The sequence below is a fragment of the Brachyistius frenatus genome, unplaced genomic scaffold, assembly GCF_029030835.1.
Source record: "Brachyistius frenatus isolate BFR_SWC_R1_liver_20210118 unplaced genomic scaffold, ASM2903083v1 Contig_13, whole genome shotgun sequence".
Taxonomy (NCBI): Eukaryota; Metazoa; Chordata; class Actinopteri; family Embiotocidae; genus Brachyistius; species Brachyistius frenatus.
The window spans coordinates 3,029,750-3,056,735 of record NW_027210612.1 but is presented as its reverse complement, the minus strand read 5'-3'; the positions used below and the strand labels follow the sequence as shown (position 1 = coordinate 3,056,735).

At 40.9% G+C, this 26,986-nt stretch overlaps 1 protein-coding gene across 1 annotated transcript in view; it reads left to right on the top strand.

The window, feature by feature from the left end:
• Positions 1–1,552: 1,552 nt before the first annotated feature.
• Positions 1,553–26,986, top strand: part of LOC138617643 (E3 ubiquitin-protein ligase NEURL1-like) — a 33,177-nt gene continuing 7,743 nt past the window's right edge. Inside the window, exons 1-4 of the mRNA XM_069692800.1 lie at positions 1,553–1,801; positions 8,292–8,533; positions 9,930–10,251; positions 23,587–24,303. Coding sequence (XP_069548901.1) covers positions 1,768–1,801; positions 8,292–8,533; positions 9,930–10,251; positions 23,587–24,303 — 1,315 coding nt within the window. The 5' untranslated portion in view covers positions 1,553–1,767. The remainder of the gene's footprint in view (positions 1,802–8,291; positions 8,534–9,929; positions 10,252–23,586; positions 24,304–26,986) is intronic.

Below are 26,986 nucleotides of genomic sequence, written 5' to 3'. Positions count from 1 at the left end.
TCACAGTGAAATACACTTCTACTTGAATTACAGAGCAGCCAATCAGTTTTTGACAGCTCAGCGATCAGGTGGCATGTCATACTCCATTAAGCATGACTGCGATAGCTACAGGGGCCATGTTATAAATTCGTAAGCGTTCGGTTCACACATGTTGATTTGATATTTTTTAGTACAGTTCAATTTCCCGTGACAAATAAAATCAGTTTGACCATTTTTCATAGAAAATCAGGATTTAAAATGCCGCATAAAAAAGCCCAGTCATATGGCTTTACCCACTTTGCAAATTGCTTGCAGACAGTCAAGTTAACCGCAATCAGTTTGTATAAACAACACAAGAATATATCTCATGCTACCGAGCCAATACAGTGTCTCACAGCCCTGGCTGCCAATACAAGTTATGTAAATGCTAAGGTGACCAGGCAGATCTTGAGAGGTGCTTGCTGGGGAGCGGGGTGATCATGCCAGATCTGAACCTCTGAAGCCAGACACTTCAGAGATAAGTGTTCAACAAGTTGTTCCTTTACTTTAAAGGAAAAAGGGAAGGACATCGCTCGTTTGATGTGAGATTACACTGTCAGATTTGATTACTTGAACGTCTAGCAATGATCTAGGAATTAAAGCTTGCACTGAATAAAAAATAGTTCTAATTGAGTGCTGCTCGGATGCATAAAAAGTAAATTTTTCATGTTTTGTTTCAGTATTACAAAGAGAAAATGAAATGTGTTACAGACCCTGAAGCTCAATAATCAACCTTCATGGCATGAAAACTGAGGATGGCCTTGTTGTTTCTCAGCACCAGCATCACATAAAGCACGAGGCCTGGTGTTTCCTCCTGGCCATTGTGGCAACTCTGCTGCCAAGACCCATCATGTGTCAGAATTCAGCTCAATACAAGTTGCCAAGTACATGAACACTACTATGTAGAGTAAAGATGTTGGCATGCAACAAAGATAAACAAACAATCCTTTTACCCTGTGGTTAGAAGAGACACCACCCAGTTGTGGGAAATCCCTGTATTACCTGGTGAGTTTCATTAATTTCCTGTGGATGCTTTCTTGTGGTTTCAGTCAGGGTTTCAGGGGGTTTCTGCCACACAAAAAAAAAACAAAAAAATCAGACACTGCTGCTGGAATATTATTTTCTCATCTACTGAGTTTCTTTTTACGAATATAAAGTAATGGCCCGTCAGAGGTAAGTCAACAGGTGGGGTGGAAAACCCCAACACCACGTGTTTTTATAGAGCGTAGTTCTGCAAAACAGGAATTTGGGGAAGAGGAGGATATAACATGAGTGGTGATCGAGATGAAAGTGCTACACAGAAATTCAACTCAAATAACAGGCAGAAACAGAGGATTTCCGTTTAAGCAGGGAGTATGTATGTGCATTACAGGGGGATGAGAGTCCTTTAAGTGTCTATTAAGAAATATAGTGGCGATTTATTGCTCGTAACTACTTTTAAATGTGTCTCTTTGGTGACTACAGCGTTAATGGTCCTGGGAAGCCCCACCTCCACTACCACCTTTTATGTTAATTTCAGCGTGATCGCTGCACGGACTGAAGACAGCCGCTGCGTGTTGGATCTGTTGTCTGCTGCTTAATGTCGATGAGGCTTCGGACAGACACAACCTGACGCTGAATCACTGTCGGGACTTGTTCCGTGAACGGCGTCGTGTCCGTATAATGTCGCCGCTGAGGACGCGCAGCTGAATGTGAACGCACATCCAGCCGGTAGTTGAGAGAAGAGGTGAACGCACCTTGCATCCAGCCATGGGAGGTCAGATCACCAGAAATACCTTCTACGGTAAGAACATCTGGCTTCACGGGACAGGACACTATGTAGTGATTCTTTATTTTCCATAAATGCAGTGCTATTATAATAGACGATGTAATCGGGTTGTCAGCGTGCTTGTGCGGGCTCAAGTCAGGGCGCAGGAGAACTGTAGGCGCTCTGGCAGCCTGAAATAAATGAGAAGTGAAAGTCGCTGCTTTGGCCAAGTTTAAGCGCCGTTTGTTAGTCACGACTGGCTTAGAATAAAAAAAAAAATGCATTGTGTTTTTCAACTTGATAAGCATCATAGCTATGCAAGTGTGTCTTTCTTGTTCTACTTCTACCTGAAGTTACAATTAAGAGACACCAATCAAGACAAATTGAACCAAGTTGTTGGAACTTTTTTTTTCCTCACCTGGCTTGTTATTCGTTTCTGTCTGTAGCCTTTTAGTTGAAAGGGAAACACTTACAGGCTTCATTAATGAGCACAAAATAGTTACATTCATGCTTGTGTCTTTGCTCTGATGTGAATTGGTCATGCATGTCATGAATAAAAATAGTCAACCCTGCTATTTTTAAGATCCACTTTACATTTTAGGTGCAGCTTACAGAAGCTTTCTGGCCAAATAGGGTTTGCTTTTCCTGATTCTTACTTGCAGCACAGCCATTGTTGAAAGGGATGAAAGTTGTATTAATTTGCTTTTAGACTGTGATAAATACACACAACATGCATGTATAACAAAACTTCTTTATGATATTGCAAATGAAATGTGTGTGTGTTTGACTCATTCTTGTTTTATTACAAAATTCGTTTAACTAAGTTTTCACATGAAAAGTTGATGTAGTGTCTTGACTGTAGAGCTGCAACAATTAGTCAATCTTTAGAAATATGAACTATTTGGATAAATCATTTCAGTCAACTTTTACCAAACATGCAAAATGTTCACCGGTTCCAGGGTCTCACATGTGAGGCTTTTCTGAGGATTCTACATTTTATATTGAAAAACTTTGGGTTTTGAAATGTAGGTGAAACAGAGGGAAATTGTGATGGGCAGCTTGCACTATTTTCTGACATTTTATAAGCAAAAGATGAATTGATTAATCAAGAATAGTAATCATCAGATACATTCGATTATAAGTTTTGCATGAATAATAATTCTTTGATGCCCTAATTGATGGTAATCATAGTATTTCATGATGTTTTCTTATGGGATGTAGTGATTTGATGAAATTGTCCATCAGTATTTACATCAGCAAAAATATATCGCAAGATCAAACCTACTGTATAATTATTTTTTTGCTTTGAGCTATTATGATGATGTTAAAAGACGAAGTACACAGCCAGGCAACAGTAAGCATCTCATTTTCCAGATGGACATGGGCCAATTTATACGATCCCTTTTCCCATTTCACCAGTGGCCCCTACCACTGATGTGGAATTGCTACAGACAGGGGTGCTGCTAGACATTTTTGGCCCTCTGACAAGAGCTCAGTCAGGGCCCCAGCAATGTAAACATCTATAATCCCTGTCGTGTGTTAAGGCCCCCCGTCCCGTTCAAGGGCACTTTCAACTCACTTCTCCCCATCTGGTGAATGTGCATGACTGTAATATTGACGTTCAGGCATCACAGTATGACATGAGCAAAGACGTAAAACCATTTTTCAAGATGATTTGTCTTATGTGTTGAGTATAAGGACAGTTTATTAAGAATTAGTCCAGAATAGACAAAAGGCGACCAGCTCTTGTTTTGTTGTTCAACAAAATTTGTGTTTCAGTTTTGCTTTGCGTCATTTGCAACTACCTCTAGAATAAGCAGCACTGACGATTATTATTACTTGGCATCAATAAAGTAGCAAAGATGAATCAATTAGTAGAGCAACATTAAGTTAGCTATTTTGATCTCATTTTATTGTTTTGAGTCATTTAAAAATGCACAATTTGTTGTATCCAGCTTCTCAAATGTGAATGTTTTCTGATTGGTTTCATCCTCTATGACAGTAAACTGAATTTTTGTGGCTTTTGGACTGTTGGTTGGTCAAAATGATGATGTAGATGCCACCTTGGGGCTCTGTGGAGTTGTGATTGGCATTTTGCACAATCAGTCCAGCCCAAACTTCACATCACATTACACTGCCGTATACAGTAAACTCTAGGAGCTGTGCGTTCATACCTGTTGGCTCTGCACCTGGAGCTGTGGCAGATAGAGAAGTCTCTGCATTAAAGGACAGTGTGTAGGATTTAAGGTTGCTCTATTGGAAGAAATGGAATATAATATTCACAATTATGTTTTCATTTTTATATAGCCACCTGCAACTGAGAATCCTTGTGTTTTTGTGACCTTATATTGAGCCATACTTATCTATATGGAGAGCAAGTCCTCTTCCATGGAGTCACCATGTTTCTACAGCAGCCCAGAAAGGACAAACCTAACAATTGCTCAAAAGAGGGGCTATTCATTCTTTTCTTTTTTTTAGAGTTCTTTAATCACCTTAGATTTTCCTACAAAATTGGAAAGGAAGGGTGAGGCTGGTTGCAATCTGCAACCTCACCACAAGATGCCACTAAATCCTGCACACCGCTCCTTTATGTTTCTTCAGAGAAACAAAATAAAATTATCTTCAAAACCAATAATACCAAATAACTTTCAAAATAAAACTTATTTTTCAACAGATTCAAGTGATCACTATTGTGTGCACTTTCATGCACCCAACAGGACAAAAGCCATTTATCTTGGTGACTTTTCCATGGAGAGCCCAAACTTTGTCCAGCCTCATAATACTATTATATACTTTAGTTTAAGTACAATACTGTGAAGATAACAGCTCACTGGGGAGGCCAGGCACACACAGCATATTCTCTTACGAGGAAGATTATTTAAAACTTAAAAACTGTTTTAGAATCGCATTTGTTTACCCCTTATCGAAACCACACCAGCGATGACATATTTGCAAAAGCTAAAAACATAAACGTGGACTGTAGGATGCCTTTGAGTGTTTCTCTTGTGAGAGAGTGTCACCAATCCTTGTTACTAACGTCACACCACATTAGGGCCTCTGTGGAGACTTCTTGGTTTGACCGAGCCTCAGGATAAAACACGGATGAGTGTAGGAGACCAGGTGACATTGGCCAGGACAACTCATTGTCTGTTAGTCCTTTCCAATTAATGACAGCAGTCCCATTGTGTGGCGGTGCATTCAGTAACATTATCCTTACTTAAGTTGCTATCTAATATTTGTCATGGCACCTCTGTCAGATTGTGTGACCTTTTTAAATCCACTTTAACAGCCACTATGTCATCAGTACTTTTTAGCTTTAAACAGCTGCCATTTATAGTTAAACAAAGAGGGTATTTTTTATTTATTCTTTTATTTACTTGCGTTTTTTTTTTTTTTTCAAATACAGCCTCTGAAAGCTGTAAGCCCATCATCACATGCTTAGGATGCAGAAATAGTGCTTCTCCTAAAAAAAAAAAAAAAAAATATTTCAATTCAATTTCACCTCAACAGAAATGACATTAATATAAAGAGAATGAAAGAATATATTGGATTCTCTGGTTAGATTGAAAATCAAGAGACAGACTGCACTGTCTGCAGAGGCCTGTGAGATGTTGCTTCTGTTTTCAGATCTCACAGGAAATACTCTATTCAGTCTCAGGCCTGGTGGCTGATGGAGTACAATAAAGCCATGCTTTGTTTTAGTGAAGACATCACGTCTGACATGACATCATGGATGCAATATGGTTGAAGGACTTTTGTTATGTCTTCATTTAAGACCATTGTTGTGCAAGGAGCACAATCCAACATTGTTCTACAATGACAAGGGCATGTGAGGGGCTCAACAAATACACTGCACTGAGCCCAGAACACTTGGCAGAGCTTCTCTGATTGTTGTTTGAACTGGACAGAAAAAAATCTGACAAAGTAAAGATGACCAGTTGAAATTATTTGCAACTGCCTTTTATGCCTTTTTAGTTTAACCAGAAACAATTATAAACTTGACATCATGGCATCTATTATAACGATATCCACGGCTCAAACCTCTATCTCTGCCCTGAAAACAGAGCAGCAGTGATGTTATAGCAAGCCTGGCCTCAGAGGTCACATGATCACTTGTTTCTAATCCTGACAGTCTTAATTGATTTGTCTCCTGGGTGCATTATAAACCTCTTGACCCTCCAAGGTTAATCAAAGGGAAAGCAAGAATAGCCGTCTTTCAGCAATGGCTCTTCCACTCCACTTTTATCATGGACAAACACAAGCAGCTCCCACACAGTCTTCCAAGTTGAGGTGTGAAATTACAACCTGTTCTCAAGTATGAAGATGTGTTAATTAGGCTAAGGCGAGACACTGCAGGCAAAAGACATAGTTATTTCATGCACTGGGCAATTGTTAGATTTTGGGCTCTTTTGCTTGAGAAACATGTTTTCTTTCAGACTGCAGGCAGCTCGCAAATTGTAGCAGCAACCACCTGTCACTCAACGCTGCCACCCTCTTAATAATGCATAACTTTGAGACATAGTACAATTTATTGAGTTATATTAAATGTATCCCCTTACAGTTGTCATGAATTGGGAAATTAGCTTCAGAGGCTGTAACCATGTTTAATCCTGCGGTAAAGTTTGGCATTTTAACATTGAGCTCTATGGGGATTGGCTCGCTTTTGAAGCCTGCCTCAAATGGACATTTGAACAACTGCAACTTTTGGCATTTCCACAGTCTTAATTTTTCAGCCCCAAAGGTTGCTGCTTAGAAGAAGCTCATTTTTGGAAAATGTTTTTTAATTTGACAAAACACAGTTAAAGATGTTTTCTAAAAAAAAAAAAATGTTTCTCGTACTTTGAACCAGAAATTTCCACCTCAGTAACACAAACACCCAGCTGTTCAGTTTTACAACATTGCTAGTAGTATTTTTGTGATACAGAAAATCACAAGATGATATTTACTCATGTTATTAGCCAAATCAAAATAATTCTGCCTTAAATTTAACGAGAACCGAGAGACTGTGAGAAAACGCCGCCTCCGCTAAACCACAGTGACCTTGGTGTTGTGCTTTGAAGAGGAATGTGGAAACAAGAATGGGGAGTGTTCATCCAAATGAAAGGGAGTCGTGGTGAAATCAAACTCACGATGACTTTAAACAAATCCTTTATCAGTGGGAAATCCCAAAAAGACAGATGTGATGTTAAATAAAATACTTTTTGGATCCTTAATTAGGCACCGTAAGCTGGAACCATTATTCATATTGGGAAAAAAATATAAAACCTCACTATGTACCTGAGGGTCTTATTTTGATACCGCTTCTGACCAACAAACCACAATACATTCCTTGCATTTAGTTGCGGTGATTATGATTTTGTTTATCTTCTTTGTTTTTATCAGTGTGATAACACGGGTAGTGTGAACGTGACTCTTGGGCATAAAGATTGTGATTGATATGCACTCTTTAAAATAACATGTTAACAGCCAAGCCTCGCTGTTATTAGAATAGCTTTGAATATACCGTATGAGCCAGCTGAAAATACACACATCAAGAACTCCTGTAAGATCCCAAAGGTTATTTTCTGCTGTGCTAATTGCAGTCTTGTTGTATGATCGCTCATCTTTTTTGTCCTTCATCTTCCTCCTCCTGCTTCCCTTCTACTTATTATTGAACAAATGTGTTCTAGCAGAGAGACAAACGAGAAACAAATGAAGAACAAATCAGTTTCGAATCTGGCCGATGTGTGGAATAAAAAAAAGTGTAAGGTGTTACTAAAATTAGACCATTTTGAATGAACTTCTCTCAGCTGCATTGTTCTCCTTAATTATGTAACCAAAGGAGCAATTCTGCCTTTGTGGGGTTTTTTTTGCACCCAAGGACATTTTGCTTGAAATTTAACTTGCACTTTGTTCACGTCTACAGCAGGCGTGTGGTTTTACTGTGCTACCTTGACAAGCTAGAAACAGAACCCCGTTATTAGATTATTTAAATGCTTCTCTACCAAATTGGACGTTACAGGAGCAGGTAAGATATGCAAGTGAAAATGACTTGTGACAGCAGGGCACAACCTCACGTTGTCAGTGTTTTTATTCAAGGTGAAGCCTGCTGTGGTACAGACCATCTAATACAATATTCTAATCCAGTGATTCTGTGGTATTCCTGTTCCACTGGTGGTATGTGAGGCTCCTCCTGGTGGCACACAGGAGCTTTGCAGTCCAACCAGCTCAAGTCCAATTTTTTTTTTAAATTTTATTACAGACAACAGATATTACAAATACACAGTCTTACAATGAAGGGAAAATTAGTTATTATGTCATTTGAATACTTTCAAAATAAAATTTGCCTGTGCTTTGCCACAACGTTTATACGTTAGCTTAATGCTGTCGGATTTAGACTCCGGAGTTGTTGATTTTTAGCATGTTGAACGAGTACGCTTTTGAACTGGCTGCAACGTCCATTTTATTGTAAATTGTTCCCAAACAAGAATTTACTGCTTCACACATGTTAACCGGACTTACCAACCACTTTACGTTTTCCACACAGATTCTCTTAACGGGCCGTTCCCTGCAACATCCCACCGATGCCACCACAAGTCCAGGCGCTGCCTGCCCATCCAGCCATGTGGAGGTTTGTCCTCCTTCCCTCTGCTTTTCCACCCCAGCACCAAGGGCTCGCAGATCGTCATGGACATGTCCCAGAGGACCGTCAAGAGACAGGCCAGCTTCTGCAACGCCATCACCTTCAGCAACAGACCTATCGCTGTGTACGAACAAGTTAGACTGAAGGTAAACAATACGCTGTTTGTGACCCAAAGAACTTGTACACGGGGGGGAAATGACTACAGGAGGTCAACTGAAAGAATTCCAGCATGATACGCTCTAAAAATCCATCGGTTAGAAATTAACCCAGTGCAATTATGAAAGTGCAATGAGCAAACATAATTATGCTGCCTCCAAAATTAGAGAATGACAAACGATAGTTCATCCATCATTTGATGTAAACAAAAACAAAAAAAAAACATTACAAAACCAGACATTGCATAAATGTATTGTAAACAGATGCCAAGATACTGCAGCATCAACATGTGCACATACTGTACTTTACATATTAGTATGTAGGAGTCGAGTCGTGAGAAGACAAAAATTGTGACTGATGAAAAGTAGTCCCTTTTCTCTGTCTCTCCTACTCATTCTATCAGTATTTTTTTATTTTTCTTCTCCCTCTGTGTCTACCTCCCTTCATCCCCCTTCTTTTCTCTCCTGTTTTGATTTTCTCTCTTTTCTCCCTCTGTTCTTGTGTGGGCCAAAGCAGCAGCAGCTTAGAACAAGTTTCCACTTCACCTATCAGGCCATCTATGTCTCGAAAGTGAGAGAGCAGGGCAAGCACTGCCATGTGAGGAATACTGTTATCTTGCACAGTAAATGCAAAGTAAATAGAGGTTCGAAATAAGACAAAAATCGTTTGCAGGTGATAAACATACCAAGGTAACTAGTCTTAGCATGGTTGTTTTTAGCCCTGCTAGCGGCTTGGTACTACGGGTGGGAATGTTGGTCTGTCAGTCCAGACTGAAATACCTCAGCAACTATTGGATGGAATGCGGTGGAATTTGGTACACACATTGAAGTGCATCTTGGTGACCCCTTAGGGTTTAATCTAGTGCCATCAGCAGGTCAAAAATGCACTGTGCAAGACTCTCGACATTCTCATCAGCCTCGGTAGTGCTTTGTGTTTGCGAATTAGCAAATGTTAGGCGCAATTATGATTTACACTTGGCAAACATCAGCGTCTTAGCATGCTGAAGTTATCATTTAGCGCAAAACCCAACTATTCTACAATGCAGCCCCATATGGGCCGCATGCATGACTGAAGACTCCGAAGTCCAACTATGACAGGATTATTATTCACTGTGCTCCACTGTAATTTAACTCAGAAGTCAAATGATACACGTAGGTAATTGCAGCTGTAATTATTAGAGGGGTAGGGGTGAAAAATGACCTGCATATGAGCTCTGGACGGGAAAATTAATCACAGAGCAGTACAGGTAATGTTGACATCACTGCACCTGTACAGAAATAAACCCAGTCCAAACTGGGTTTAGCTTATAGGTCACGTTAAAGGAGAAAATGTCAAGATTTATCTCAGTATGATTATTTTCATCAATTTACAATACGTGTTTTCCAGATCACAAAAAAGCAGTGCTGCTGGAGTGGCGCTCTGCGCCTTGGTTTTACATCCAAAAACCCATCAAGGATCAATCCAGACACTTTGCCCAAGTATGCCTGCCCCGACTTGGTCTCCCAGAGTGGGTTCTGGGCAAAAGCCTTGCCAGAGGAGCTCTCCAATGAAGGAAACGTCATCTCCTTTTGGGTGGATAAGAAAGGCCGGGTGTTCTACCGAATCAACGACTCCAGCCCCATGCTGTTCTTCAGCGGTGTACAAGTCGCCGAACCTCTCTGGGCTCTCATAGATGTCTACGGCCTAACCAGGGGGGTCCAGCTGCTAGGTGAGTCATGGAATCAAAGACAGGTCGTTTTGGAGAAAAAGGTGACTTTGAATTATGTTCTAATTTTTGGCTTTTTTTTTTCGTTGATCAACTGATTTTTAACCATCAGGTCTGTCAGTCCAGACTGAAATAGCTCAACAACAATTGAATGGACTTTCATTATATTTGGTACAACCATTCATCACCATCAGAAACTAAATCCTGAGAACTTTGGTGATCTCGTGATGTTTCATCTATAGCCATAATAGGTCTGAATTGTAATTTTCCCATGTGTCGTCCGAACCAATGACATTCCTATCAGTTATAGCTGTACTATACTGTTTTTGGAGCTAAAAATATTGCCCTATTAAACACATTAAACATGCTGAGCTAAGATGTTAAACATTGTAAACACTACACTGCTAAAAACAGGCTAGAATTTAGCTCGCTGTGCCTAAGTAAATCCTCAGAGCCGATAGCATGGCTGGAAACCACTGGAAACCATCCCGCATCTTGTGTTTTTTCAGTGTGAGTGATTAAAAGGTGATGTTCTATACAGCTGCACTAGTTTTCCCATATCCACCAAATCGCTCAGTGGAAAAAGATGGTGGGAGATTAGGTAGATTGTATAGTTACCACGGTTGTTAGTATCAAAGAAATTTCCCTAAAGGGGGAACTTCAAAATGTCTGAAATCCATTCCAACAAGTCTGTGCTGTTCTAAAGGGTCATTACATCAAAGAAATTAGAAGCAAACAGGTCCTCCCCAATTATTAACAGCAGATTTTAAAAGAACTGAGCCATCTGAACTATGTTTGGATTGTAGATTGAGATGCATTTATGAAACACATCATGCCTTGTAAATAGCTCTCACCAATCTTTGAAAACAATACAAAACAATGCAAAATAGATAAACAGGAATCCTTGTGGATGCCTCAGTATTTATTTATAACCATTTCCAAGAAATGCACCTCCTCTCTCCAAAGAATAGAGGCTGTCAGCACTGTTAATAAAAATAGAAGAGGCTCCCATATTGTGCAGATAGTGCCATTTAACCTCATTTCTTGCGGTGTGGTTGACAGCGAGAAGCGTACTATCTCGTGATGGGCTGTTTGGTATCCAGCGCCAGAGTGCGACTATCTGGGGTTCACTGGCCTCATGGTGCTGACCAGCACATAGCTCTTGTCGAAGAACAAGAGCGGTGTGTTGGTCATCCCAAGAGGACAGACAAGAGGAGGGATGATGTCAGGTAATGACATGTCTGGGGTGTTTTTCCAAGACAACCACACCAGTGGAAAGTCTCACTCTTTAGATCCAAGTCTGAATTTGACTTCATTTGACGTGTGATCACCTTGCAGTCTCCCCTAACTCCCATTCACATCTTTATATGAGACTCAAATTCACTGATTGGTATAGTATGATAACAGAATTTTTCCATTTCACAATTACAACCAGGATTTTATGGAGAGGGTAGTTGTACTTTATGCAATCTTTGCCTGTGAATGAGGCCAGCAGCCCTAAATCCCACTGTTTCTACTCTAGTTTTCCCACATCGATCACTTTTATCCCCACATTGATGGCTTAAACCGAAAAGCTTCAGCCCTCAGTCAGCTGAAGGATCACTTGGCTATCAGCTTTCCTCTATAGCCGGAGAGCGTCACTACTCGAGAGCATGGTATATCTCAAAGGCCCGGTATTGTCTCGGGAGTTGGCTTCAGTTCAGCAAACACTTAGTCTCTGAAATATGGGCGGGCACATCAAAGTCTAGTGTTGTGAACTGGCACGTATTTTCCTTTAACAGAAGGGTGCATTTTGATTCTTAATGATGCTTGAACTCAGGTCTGGAATTAATGCTACACCAGCTGATAAACCGAGCCAAATTTCACCTGTTGTGAGCTTATTATCACACAATCTGCCCAGGTGGGAAATATAGATCTGCAGCAGTTTTTCCTCTTCTTTTTTTAACAGGAGACAAATGGAGCATGGAGCTGTGAATAGGCTCTGTGGAGTGTGGAGAATGGCATGGTTAGGTGACCTTGATTTGGCTTTTGAGATAAATGCACCCCGCAATAAACTATAACAAAGAAAAAGATGTGATACATTTGTTGTACTATGCATTGCTGAGTCAGTGAGATTGTGTGTTTCAAGAGCCCTATGTCATTCTATAGTTGCCACAAGCTGCTAGCCTGAAGCAGAAATGAGGCGCAGGCTACAGAGTTCTGGTATCCTCACTTCTCTCTAACGTCTTGATTTCTTAAAATGTTCAAACTTGAGAGAGTCGTCAAACCCAAACAACACTGATTCAAGTAACATCGCTTGAGGCGATGTATCAGTTTTCAAGCAGCTCTCTCAGCCACAGATGATTTCATTAACCTTTTTCACGTGTGTAGTAGTACTCTTCAACACCTGTAAGCACACTTCTATGGGCAAAATTGGTTAAATTTTGCTTTCAAGGCTGCATTACAAACAGTCGATGTTTGGTTTGAAAGAAGTGGGAATTTACCAGAAAGGTGGGGTCCAATGAAAGATGGTATTTAGTTGCATTATGGGAATAATAGGATTTAACATTTCTGGAGTTTGAACCTTCCTAGGGACGGAAAGTCAGGACTGCTGCTTTGATAATAACCTGTCTTTTTGCTAACGTCTCTTCTGAATTCCCCTTTGAGCCTATGTGAAGAAAATGTGCGAGTTGTGATAACAGATTTCCACTTCCTCACAACTTTTAATAGTTGTTCCTGTAAGCTGAACCATTCTTGTGCTATGACTTAATTCCATAAAACCAGTCTGCACTCACTTTTATTTTAACACATATAGTGAGTCTGATCTCACCTGTTATGTCAAAAGCATTCTTGTCTTTAATATTTAATGCACTAATTAATCAAGTGTCCCTGCTCACATGTTAGTGCACAATCAGCATAGTCTCACAATGCTTGTGTCATTGTTAATCTGATAACATTTTGTGGTGGTTTAAAAATGTCTTTAAAATCCTGAACACATAATGAAGTTGCATAATTGTGTGAATTCTACAATATGTTTTTCATTCAGTAGCAGTGACCTACTCTGTAGGGCTGCAGTCAAAAGTTTGTTGGTTTTTTTAGCCCATGGATTATCTGCATCAAACACATGCTCCACAGGATTCTCATACCGCTGTGTCCATTTGATCTTTTACAACCTTACATGCTGTATTAAGGGATTCATCAAAGCTGCTACCCATCATCGCCTTTTCACTTGTGCGGTCTCTCTATGCAGCCATACTGCCAAACAGTTTTACTGCTATCAGGTCTTATTCTGATGTTTAAGGATCTTTTCAAGTGCAGTGTTGTTTCCTCTCTAAGCTGTTATCAAGGGACTGCAGTTCAGTAGCTAGCCACCCATGCAAGGAGTCAAAGGTGATCCTGAGATCAGTGAGACTGCTTGAAAGCTGAGATGGCGTTGCGTAAGGGAGGAAGCTAAATTAATCTGCTGAAATCAAACTGAGCCTCGGGGGTTGTCCAGACCAACAATGCTGCCCATACAATTTAAGAAAGATCTGTTACATCACCACACTTGTCCTACTCACGCAGCTATCAATAAAGACTAATGTGCCTGGCTTGGTTTTGCACAGAACGGACTGTTCTGTTGAGGATGTGCCGCACTAGGCTGAGACACATTAGCTCTCAGAGGGCCTTACAAAAGGTTTCCTCAACTGTATAATATGTCTCAAGCTACAGTTTTTTAAAGCTCAATTTGTCAACTGTGTTTTTACAAATGTCTCTGTTTATCATATTTTTCTGAGCAGTATCATAAAAAGCCTGAATGGCTTGAGATGCAACTAAAGTTTGAAAGGTTAGTTTTCTCTTCTTACTTGTTAACTTTTCAGAATTTGAGTTTTATCAAGTTGCTTGTGGTAGAAATCAGGTCATAAAAGACTTGCAAGTGTTTTCAGCTTTAATTCCCCGCAGTAAAACACGTATGGGAAAGGTATACCTTTCTGCAGGCAAAAACATAATGGGGGAATCAGTGATCCCTTTACACATGTACGACTGCAGTCTTAACAGTGTGTTTGTTTATGGGATGAATCCCGAGAGACCACGCAGCATCCTCTGTTTTGTCCAGGTATGATGGATTTCTTCCAAGTTAGATAAGCCGCGCGAGTCAAAGGCATCTTTTGATGGATGCAAGATGCTCTACTGGGGGTTTGTTTACTAGAGATAGATGAGTCACTTAATCACTGACAGTATGGTAGTGATCCGTGAGCTCGGCGTCAGCTAACATCATCTGCAACCTGTCTCGCCAGTCATTAGAGAAGAATCCAAAATGGCTGCCAGACTGTCAAGAGGCTGCGTACCTCTCCGGTGATTAAGAGGCGGGGGTTGACATCAATCATCTCAGTACACTGCATTGCGATGCATTTGTTCTGTAGAGCATCATGCTGAGGAAAACCTCCTGCTGTATGATTTTCATGCTTACTAACATCCTGAGGGACCTTGCTTACATCTCCACCTCACGGGACTGACGGAAGTGACATTCAGTCGGCCTCGCTTAACAAATATGAAATGGATTTCCATCACGTTTTGTACAGCCAATTGAAGTATTCAGAGCATGAATCCTGATTTCTTCTGTGGTGCATTCAGTTTTCATCTGGTACAACCAGCAGACCAAAGATCGGGTGATCTCAACATCTACTAGATATATTAGCACCAGATTTGATAAATTCACAGCTCTCAAATTAAGACTTTGGTGATCCCCTGACTATTTCTGTAGCAACAGGGTGAAATGTTGCAACTTGTGGATGGATTTCCAAGGAAAATACAAATTAAGTGAATTGAAGACACAAGTGCTGACTGACGGGGAGGAGGAATCTGTAATCACTGTTAATTGGCAAGTGCCTCTTCTGCTGCTTAATTTAGAGGAACCAAGAAAAGGAAGTGCCCCTCATCCATTGACAATCCTGACAAATGTGTTTTGCAAAAAATGTCAAAACCCTGCATCTTCATACAGTTGCTGCTACTGCTTGACATCTGCTAGAAAGCCGATGTGAGTGTCCACCGGGTCCATGAGCCACTTGTAGCGTAACGTATCGTTTTTAGGCAACGGGTCTGTTTCTGCTGGGGATTTTGATATCTGTTGCGTATGAAATTCACTTCTCAATGTATATAAGGTAAATGCCTGTAACTTATCAATTGCTTCATTTTGGATTCATCTTTCAGTTCTTTTCTCATAACTGATTAATTGTTTAATCTATAAAATGTCTGTAAAGAAAGCAGAAATTTCTTTAAAACTAGAACAGGGTAATATTTGGCATTTCTATATAAATATAAAAATCAACAAAAACTGTTGTCAATGGTTGTTTGAACGACTAATCCGTTAGTCAGACATGCACTACAGAGTCATAGAGCCACTAGCACGACTCTAAACTCCTAGCCCTGTTTTAAATTCATTGGCGCACATTTTCATTTTCAGTATTTTATCATTTTCTTGGAACACATTATGTGTTCTTGTCATCGCGTGAATCTCATGTTACTCAGATGGAAACAGAAACTGTTAGCAGTAGAGAATTGCCACACCTTTGACTCATACCTGTTTTGCGAGCAGATAAAAAGACGGCGTGTAAATGTTGAAAAGCTAAGTGGTACACAAACATGTCGAGTTGCCTAAACCTGATTGTGCGGTGCTTTTCCTTTCTTTGTGTTTATTTTTGTCTGTGTACGTGCCACATATTCATGCTCGCTTGCTACAGATCTCACTTATTGTTTCACTTGTCAACATAGAGTATGTGGCGTTTGACAGGGTTTGATTTGTGGATTAATAGGTTTTAAATATAGAGACAGATCTGATAGATGCGGTCTGAAACGAGGGGCCAGTTACGTAGCGTTAGGTCAGCGCGATAGCATTACTGATAAAAATGGCTCCGTATAAAAAGATAGCCAGCGTGTGTGCTTGTAAAAGTATTAAAGTATACAAGTAGAACTTTAAATCCTGTTTTATGCTTCTTTGAGTTTATTATACCGTGTAAATGTGGTTCTTACCTGTTTCTACAGGGCTTCATAAGAGAGCAGAGCCAAACTGTTCATTTAATTTAGATTGATAAGGACACGCGATAGGCCTGAGGGGTCTGATTACCCTGAAGTACTGCAAATGGATGTTGTACTAATACACTGTATTTGTGTTCTGCTGCTTGCAGCCAAATCCTCCAAAAACAATAAACTGGAAATTCAGCATGGTAATAACAATATGCAAAGTAATCTGTCAAAAGTCCGTTTCCAGCCAAAGGCAAACAGCAGACAGTGAGAGAGAAATGTTAAATGTCTCCATATTATAAACATTTAGTAATTTCCTTCAGCTGAATTCTTTTGGCAGAATTAGACTGAAATCATGAATCATTCTACAGACTGCCGCTCTTTTCCCTCTCTTGCTCCCTCTTTTCTTTGACCTTCTCTCTCTGTACGATGATAAAACTAATAAATCATATGGAAAGTCATCTTTTTCAGGAGATTGGACATTTAAACTTGATTATAGTCGCGTTACAATTTTGGAAGACTGTGGACCCTGTCCCAATTTCTCCTCTTATGGAAATTACTGAAGCCTGCAACTTCTGTTCAAGTCAAGAGAACCAGTTAGGCCCATGCTGATACCTTTTTTGGATAAAAGTCCTAAGGCTGTGGTAACCATGTCCATTTATAAATTGGTACAATGTCCTTCCTCCCGCCTTTGTCTTACCCACCATGTTTGAAGTTGTAACTCAGCATTCAGTCAATCACAAATCCCCAGTACAGCACTAACATGCTAGCTTTATGGGATGAATATAAACATTTTGTTTTATTTAAAATACTTAGTACTTGTACATTAATTCAGGAAAAAACACGACATGATGTATACTGCATAAGCCACAATCTTCCACAGTATTGTATTTGGAATTGCAAATGTTTTGAATGCTAAATGTGATGTTTTCAGATTTGAATTGTTGATAGTAGTTTACTCTTGATTGGCATCTGCAGGTGCACACTTGGCACTGTACCCTGATAGTACAGGTGCGTAATTATGATGCATGAGTCATCTTTTTTGTTTAATAACTGCCAAAACGAATAACTATGAAGGCCAGAGTGTATTACTTGCACTACATGTGTTGTGTGGAACTGTGATGAAGATTTGAAGATTGTGATGAAGTTGTGAATTGTGATGAAGATTATGACTTAGATAACCTCAAATTCAGTGTCATATACAATCATTTTAAAGATGTAAAAAATAAATACAATCTGAAGGCTGAAGATATTAAGGTTCATGGATATGTAGTGCATGAAATAAAAATAACACTGTCTGTAGCACATTGGCTGTAATCAACATGAGAAAAAAGTGGTAAGAAGGAAACCATGGTAACGGTGTCTCTGAGGCTGGTGTGAGGGAAGAGCAGAGGAAGACGCCAAGAAATGACGAGCAAAAAATGAACAAGAGATTTACAGATTCATTGGAAAAAATGATCTCTACCATCAAAAAAAAAAAAATACCTTGACCAAAGCCACAGTACAAATTGGCCATACTGTTACTTGCCTTTGGGGTAATCACAAGCGATGTGATTGAAGGGGCCTGAAGAGCTGAAGTATAGCTGCAGTCAGGAGTCAAAACAGAAACAGACAAGCTGGATTCACTGGCCTCAAGACACACACTATGTAAGAGTATTACACAACATCATGGCCCATTATGACTCCCCATTTCCTAGACAATTTTATTTCTTACAGTATATATTCACTCTCTTGAAGACACAGTGAAATGATTACGTAAATGTATCCAATCAACAGTGATTATGGGTGTTTTGCCAATGCTGCACTTCAACACTAGGGATGGGTGGCAGAGCAACATTATATAGTTCACACTACACAATTATAGCTCTGATTTTCCACTCGAGATATCAGGCAGGGAAAATATCTAGACCTATTGCGGAGTCCGAATCCTGTAGTGTGAAAAGTGTTGTGACGCGCAAAGAAAGCAGCAATGTTACTTCTCACGTGTGTTCTCGTGACAAAACATAGTTCAACGTGTCTAAATCCCTCCTGGTGAAAGATCCATCCTGCAAAGTGTGACCCCTGCTGTCGCTCATAACCACAACAACTTCAAGATTCAGCAAGATTCATGATTACAAGACAGAATAGTTCTGTAGTGTAAACAGTACAGTGACTTAGAAAGTCATGTAGTGTGTGCTCGGCATTAAGTTTGCATTTCGTTGAGGTGTAATTTATTTACACACCTTAATATTACATCTGATTTAACATGTAAGTGAGGTGTGATTGGACACCAACAGTGTACAGCTCTGTATTTAAAGCCACTTTTCAGTGTTTTTACCCCTGATTATAACTGAAGTAAAGTAATTCTGTCAGACAGGTGGCTAGAATAAAATAAGTGGTCTGTTATAAAGTAAAATATTGGAGGACTGTCCTTTGACCTAACATCTGCCAGCATCTACACGTTGGGATTTGAGTCCCATGTATTTATGAGAGCTCTGTTTCTAGTGATGTCAGGGCTTGGAATTTATTTGATTTGTTGAACCAAAATAAATGGCGCTGGACAGGCTATTGTGCCTCAGCTGGGATTTAATCGGCCCAGATGGAATCGAACAGATTTGCAGGAAATCAAAATAGAAATCGTAATGGAGCCTGTCAGGTTTGGATCCTGGGAGCTGGGCTGTACAGAGGGAAGCCTTCGGAGAGGAGGCTAATCACTTTCAGATGACCAGAGTCTGGTCCCATTGAAGATGTGAATGTGTACTTTATGTTCTGTGTATTAATGTGCAAATGGGTCCATCTGTGAATTTTTCACAGAGGTTCATTTGACCAAAACAATGAGATGAATCTATAATTGGAGAAATGTGTTTCAGATGGCGATCAGGTTGAGATGCCTTGTCAATCACTTGTAGGACAAGACATACAGGGCGGCTCAAAGTGCGTGCAGAGACACTTGAGTTAAGTCAAGTTCAGGAGTGGCCTTGGAGAAATTGTTGCCTTGAAGTACAGAGCGTCACTTTCACCGCTGCCATTTATCACCTTTGCGTGTCCCCTTTTCTTTCCCCGACGACGGTCATAAATTCTTCTGGCACTAAACCAGAAACTTCACATGTAACTCATGTTACACATGGCGTCACAGACACTCAAACTGTCACCCATCTATCGATATCGTAGCACTCTCGCTTCACTGTCAGACTTTCCTCCAGAGCTTATTCCCTTTTTTTTTTTCCTTTGATAAGCCAGAGCCCATCCCTCTCCTTTTTGGGACAGACATATAGCCCCCCCCCTGAACCGTCTCGCTCATGACAGATGACTTCAGTCACTCGTTGTAGACAGATCCCTGGATAGCCCCTCTACGCATGCATACTCAGGGCAAATCCCCAAACACATGCACACAATTGGTGCAGCTGACCTTGTATAGAGGTTGCAGCTTCATTTAAACTCCCCAATTCCTCTTAATCCTGTCCCACAGGGCAAAGGAATAAACGGAAACCTCTCCTGTCTATTCAGCACTGTGCCAATTGTCTGACTGAGAGCTCCTCACGACCAAAAAAAGGCCTGGGACACAAAATGATTTGGATCGAAAACATTAGTACCCTGACCCATGTAGATCTGTTAAATATGCTATTTGAAGATGAGGTGGAGCTCTGTTTGTTTTGGCATTAGTCCATTAACGTGTGCTCAATACAGTTTTCAGTTATAACTTGGACACACTTTTCTCCAAAATCATATTTGCGTTCCAGAAACTGGTTTTTCCAGACGGTGTGAAGACTTCCTCTCTGTGACGGCTGGGGCTTGTTTGAATAATTGTATCAGTAACAGGTACAGGGATGTTTATCTGCGTGTGAACCACTTTTTTCTGTTGTTTTGGCATCGGTGTGTTCTTACTTCCTTGAAGCCAAAAAATTCCTCCATAATGTTCAGCAAGAGTTGAGCAAGTGTGATTACTGATTTTTATTTTTATTTTTTTCTCATAGCTACAATGATAATATAACAAGCCAAAGCCAAGGGGTCAGCCATTGACCCTGCAGTGTCAGTCTGGTATGTGTTCCTTCATTTAAATAGCGCTTTTTCTCCTGAGACTGAGGAGCTGGAGCTGTTCAAAGACCACTTAATGTTATGAGGGCAGTTTAAGCCATGCACTTAATCACATCACTATTGTGTTTTGTGCCTGAGAAAAAAATAAGTGACTCAGATTTGCTATTCAAAAGCTTGAAGGACATGAACTCCAACATTTCAAAGTAGAATATAATTATCATTATGCTCCGTGCATGCTATTAAATAACGACTGGAGCATTGCCAAATGTTAAAACTCAAAAAGTCTGTTACGCTAATCGGCAGTAAATTTTCGATGGGTGCCATGTCTAATTGTCTGACCTAATTCAGAGGACAAAAGACATGACTGCACCTGTGTGTGTGTGTGTGTGTGTGTGTGTGTGTGTGTGTGTGTGTGCGTGCGTGCGCGCGTGCTGCTGGTATGTCTTAAGTCAGTGTTTTCTAACTTTTTGCTGTAAGAACTATTTCATATAAATCTCTGACTTTTAGCTAAAAGTTTGATTTAACTTACACTCACAATCGTTCCATATACCCCCTGGCAACAACAGAAGTACCTCCTGGGCCACACGTAACCATGCTATGAATGTTGGTGGACACAACATAGGACAAAGAAGATTAATACAGTGTACAGTGTATTGTGTGTTTCAAGCTGTATAATTTCAGTGCGACTGGAGGATTTTTATTTTTGTAAAATGTTTTATATGTGAAATTCTATCCCAGACTCTTTTGAGACTAAACCCAGGAAGAGGTCATACATATTTATTTGGCTCACGTCTTTATCGTTCTTTGTTTTGTCTTCTTTTATCTGTTATATATCTCTTTTTTTTTTTCTCAATAGGTTGAAACTTCTTTGGAATGTTACTATTCCCCTCACAGCTTGTTTTGACTGCTGCGCCACTCTCAAAAACAGAAACTGTGAACTGCAGGACGCCGTAATAGCATGAATAGAAACTATCTCTTGTATCCCAAAGTCGGCTAACTTTGCCTTGAAGATGATAAGGCTGCTAATAATACGAGCCCCATGCCTGGTTGTGGACACTCTTGACTGAGGAAGTAATTAAGTTCAAGCAGTTTATCAGTGGCTGACCGGAGATGTGCTGTCTTTGTGTGATAAAGAGGAGCTGGCGAGGTATGCCCTTTCTCTCAAGTCTCCACTCCACCCTAGTTTTCATCCCATCTTCCCCTGTCTCCTTCTCCGTCCACTTCTCAAAGGGGAAGCCCAAAGCAGGTCGGGGCTGAGAGCCATCATGTCACTCATCCGTCAGCCCCCCCCCCCCCCCGCCCCCCCACACGCTATCCTCAGATGTCCAATCAGGCTAATTTTAGCTTGTTTTAGAGGGTCGTGTTAAATTTGGCAGTGTCCCTAAGCGTGCCACGATGCAGATCTGTTTGTACTGACTGTATGCTTGAAAAGCACGCTCGCTTTCTGTTTTCTTTTTTGCAGCGATGTTCCCATGTGGCTTTTACTTTACAGTGAGCAGAATTAGCATAGGAAAGGCTATTTGTGAAGAGGTTACGCAACATGAGAAGACACGCGAAGCAGTTTTTAAAATGCCTTTCCCTTTCAATGATCGGAAAGAAGCCGAATTTGGCATCCAGACACATAACTGAAAATGTTAAGTGTTCAGAGGTACATTCAATCACTGCAGCTGAGACAGTTTATATGTAAACACCCAGGACTCGCAGCGGCTCATTACATCTGTTGGTACACTGGTTGAATCCTTGACAGACTGAATGTAAACTGGCTTCACTGAAATGTAGCCTTTTTAAATATACAACCTTCAGGTTTAATGGCTTATAGTAGTTGTGTTAACGCTCCATGCACATTTACAATTTACAATAGAGATAAGAAATGAAGTTTCAATCGCAAAGATACATGTTTTGATTTCTTTGGCGGCACCTATAGCGACAAGCAGTAATTGCAGCCTGTGTGACATCAGTCCGTTTGCAACTAGTGGCAACCCACTGTGATGTCACCCACTAGTTGGTGATCTGCTGTAATGCAGACTGGAGTGTGGCATATTTGGAAGAGAGGGTGGAGCTGGGGAGGAAGGAGGCGTGGATCTGACTGAGAACCTGAGAACACTGTGCTCTCCCATTTATACGAGAAGCCTGAATGCACCCCAGGCATGTGAATTAACATATCTTTGAGGCCTAATTTCTAATCAATTATGGAATTGTTTTCAGGGGAACCATCACATCAGTGATCAGAAGAAGTGAATTTAGCTAATGACCCCATAATGACTCATGGAAACAGTGTATTTACTTTGTATTTCATGAGGGAAATTCATTATTTTTTCTGACTGGGAGTCTATTGAAGCCAGAGGTATTTTGGGACCAGCCCCTGGTGGCTCTCAGTGGTATTACACTTTAAGGGACTTCTGCACTGGCTTAATTTCTTTAGACCCGGAGTCTACATCCATTCGTATATTCAGTCTATTGTTGGCACACAAGTTAGTAGAAGAGCGAAGTCCGTCTTTTTTAGCAGAACAAACACTTGTGGGTGATAGAAAACGCGTATCCAAGTGCTTGTGATATTTCCCGAGAACGTCGCCCTCGACACCCAGTTGGTTCAGTTCGTAACGCTGCAAATGCAGCTGTGGGCCACAGGCTCAGTCATCATGGTGTTACCTCATTCAGCAACAGGTAGCAACTTGACAGACATTTATTTAAATTAAAATCTTCAAGATTATTACTTCAAGTAAGAAAGTGTGGCTTCTGATCCCAGGACACAGAGCTACAGACACAGAGAGTTGGGCTCGAATACAAGATCCTTTATTCCTTCAATGTTACATAAAGCTGTTATGGTTTTTTTTTTTTTTTTTTTACTGTGATGTAGCCGCTGGCCTGCAGCCAGTATGCCCCCACTTAACGTCCTGATATGTTTCTAAACATGTAAACAGTGACGTATTTGTTCATATTGTTGAAACTACAACCCCGAGTACAGAGTGCACGAGAATGAATGTGTTATAAAACAGATGAGCCGGAAGCCACCATTTGTTTACAGTAGCATGTGTGATGAATGAACAGTGTACAGACAGAGAATATAAAACAAGCCTGTGCATGTACATGGGAGTATACAGAATATTAAGTGGGTACAAAAATTGTATTGAGTTGTTCTCTGAGCACTTCGTCCCATTTGTAAAGACTGTAAATGAATTTGTTTTCATGTGACTGTATTAGCCACAGTGCAAATAAAACTATGACATTATCGAAATAAATCTTCAGAAAGCAAATATAGGCATTTGGCGTTAATTTAGATTCACTTCAAAGCCCCATTAACAAGTGGTTGCATAACATGGCTGTGTGTGTTTTGTTTTTCCACAGACAGTGAGATGGTCCCTCTGGACAGCCTGCGTCCTCGCTCTTTTGCTGCCGCCCACCGGGCATCCATTCAGCGACGCACCGATGACCCTCGCCTTTCCATCAGCCTGTGTGACCTGAGCCTGCAGCAGCAAGACATGCATCTGGAGGAAGATGATGAGGAAGAGGAACGGCTGCAGCCCTTAAGCTCCACCTCCTGCCATGTGCCCCAAAACTCTCAGAACTCGCAGCAATGCTCGCTGCTGCCCAGCCACTTGGACACTGATCTGCACTTTCACTCGGTGCACGGCATCCATGTTACTGTGCTGGATAAGCACACGGTGGCACGGCTGGATCACCGCGGTGACGAGAGGACCCTGGTGTTCACCAGCCGGCCGATGCGCTGCTCAGAGACCGTGTTTGTGAAGGTGAAGGCGGGGGTCACGCGCCCTGGGTGTCTTTCTTACGGCGTGACATCCTGCGACCCGGCCACCCTGCGGCCGAGTGACCTCCCATCCAACCCAGAGTCCCTGGTTGACCGCAAGGAATTCTGGGCCATGTGTCGGGTGGCGGTGCCACTCCACAGCGGAGACATCTTGGGCTTTGTGGTGAACGCAGAGGGGGAAGTTATGATGAGCCATAATGGCATCAGTGCAGGGATGCAGCTGTGTGTCGATAACTCCAGGCCTCTCTGGATGTTCTACGGTCTGCACGGCACCATCACACAACTCAGGATTTTAGGTACATTCACTTCATCTTTTTTACAAAATGCAGACTTGTATTGTGTGTCAGCTGCCTAAAACAGATTTGATTTGATTTGAATTACGTTTGGGATTGCAAAGCATATGCTTAAATCGGAATATTTGGGAAAAAAATGTAATTTTCACAATAATAGACTCCCATCACTGTTATTATTCCCTCAGAAAATGTTCAAACAGAATTACTGCTTTTCAGACATTTCCACTTCCTTATTATTCCTAGACAGATTTAGGTGGGATGTTCATGTTTTGGACTGCGGGGGGAAAGAGACAAATTAAGACTTTAACTTAAGACTTGTTTGCAGTGAGGTGACACCTAACTGCTGAGTCGCCGTCCTTTTTGAAAGTAACCCACACTACGAGGTAAAATCTGCTTCATTAGATTTAATACAGATGTAAAGTTTTTTTTATCGGCAGTAGTTTTAGCAATAATCCGAGTATTTAATTAAATTATAGTTCTGGAAATGCAAACGTGTCCCATAGATCTTTACAGGATGTCATTTGTAACTTTCCATTCAGAAGTTAACGCAGTCTGTGATCCTTGAATGACCTTTGGAGGCTGAATTCCCACTCAGCCGAGTCATGAAATAGTTTCCCCCTCCTTTGCTGTCTCGGCTGCTCTCTGACTTTTTATCAGTTCATATATCGCTTGGGAATTTACATTCTACCCCCGCGATTTGCATATGAATGTTAACTTTGTACCTTCGGCTGAACAGAATTTCTGTCGGCTCGGTTTTTGTTCCAGCAGATTTCACACAATGATACCGCGACATTACCTGAAGTTACCCTGAAGTTAATCATGCCCCGTGGTGAGATTCAGGCTCCGTGGATGTGGGCCTGCATGTTGGGAAGCAAATTTAACTAAATAACAATGAATAATTAAAGTAATAAAAGATCAGCAGCGGTTTAATGACAAGCAGTGATTACAGGATGTTGTATAAATTTCCTCTCTAAAAGAAATTCAGTGTTTTGCTTATTGTGTAAGTAACAATGAAACCAAACTGTATATTAAGCCTCTTTTCCACTGCCACTATCATCTCACCTCACTTTTGGTGCCTTTCTGGATTTTGTTTTTCATTGCAGAAAGCAACCTCTCAATGTAGCGTTGTTTCGAAAGCGGCTGCACATGAAGCTGCCCTGACATCATCTTCAACGCGACACACACACACACACACACACACACACACACACACACACACACACACACACACACACACACACACACACACACACACACACACACACACACACACACACACACACACACACACACACACACACAGACACACACACACACACACACACACACTCCTTGAAACAGAGAACTCAGCTGACTACAGCCTGTTTTTTCACATCACCTTTCAATATCAGCTCAGCTCATTAACAATTTTGACTGAGGTGGTACCAAAAACAGTACCCGGTACCATGAACTATCCTTAACTTTTGCCCTACAAAAAAAAAAGAAGCACGTACAGTTGAGCCGAGTCAAGCAAGGCAGTGGAAAAGTCAGTAAAAAAAAAGGGGCTTCAGTATTTTAGAAATGCTGCAATGATGATCACGGGCTTAAACACAAAGATATTCGTAGAAACAGTTTATTTTGTGACCCAAAGAAGTTTTGGCTGCTTCCAAGCTCTGCCTCAAATCATCAGATCATTTCATTGGCTAATCATTCAGGACATATTCTTTGTGCAGGCGGCGTGTATTTTTATCGAGTTGGGAGAATTTCAAGAGACGGTTTAGGTGGAAAAAATGAAGTCTCTGATATCACTTAAAGTTTATTTTCTAGGACATTTGACATACAGCATATGCCCTCATTTTGTGTGGGTCCAATTTAAGTTTGAAATATTTATTATGACTTCCTCAGTTTTTAGAGTCCTGCACTTAGAGGATTTTAAATTCTCTATTTTTTATAAGATAGAGGTGTAACCTTGCATGGACTAACTGTATTTTGATGTGACTGTGAAATACTGCAGAGTGGAGCAAGCACCGACAGGACTGCTTTTGATTTGTTTACCATCACCGCAGATTAAACTGGTAAATGAATCCATTCCAGCAGGACAGACATCTTTTCACAGGAAATCTATCATGTGTAATGAAATTCACAGATGGTCAGATTGCACTGGTTAGTCAGGATTTGTCGATTCTTTTTTTTTTTTCTTTTGTAATTCATTTCTGAATTCTCTGCTCTCCTCTCCTCTCTTTCATGCAGTCAGTCAGACCAGGAACTGGGGAGGTTATTTCTGTCTTGCGTGGGCTCCCAGCAGCCAGCATTATGTATCAGGAGGGGGCCCATCATAGCTCCTTATGATTCCCTCCATATGCATTATTAAAATGTAATTGCACAGAGATTTGCGATGCTGGGTTTTCCACCCACAGCCAGTTCCCGTAACACTGGTCCTCCAATCATATCTTCCTCTTTTCCTTGTGCATTTTCTTCCTCCTTTCCCCTCTGCCCTGATTCTTTGGGGTATGAGCGTTCTTCGAGTCATTACCCACTCCAGCTGTGGGGAGTGCATTTGTGACGTCTCTGCTCACCCACTCACTGCTCCCGCACGCCATCAGTTGCCATGGAAACATCTAGCCACTGAGGCAAGTGACAGTTTGTCAAGGCTGGGTGTTGTCAAGCCTGTGAAGTGGAACAGATGGGAGTCTGTTGCTCTCACATG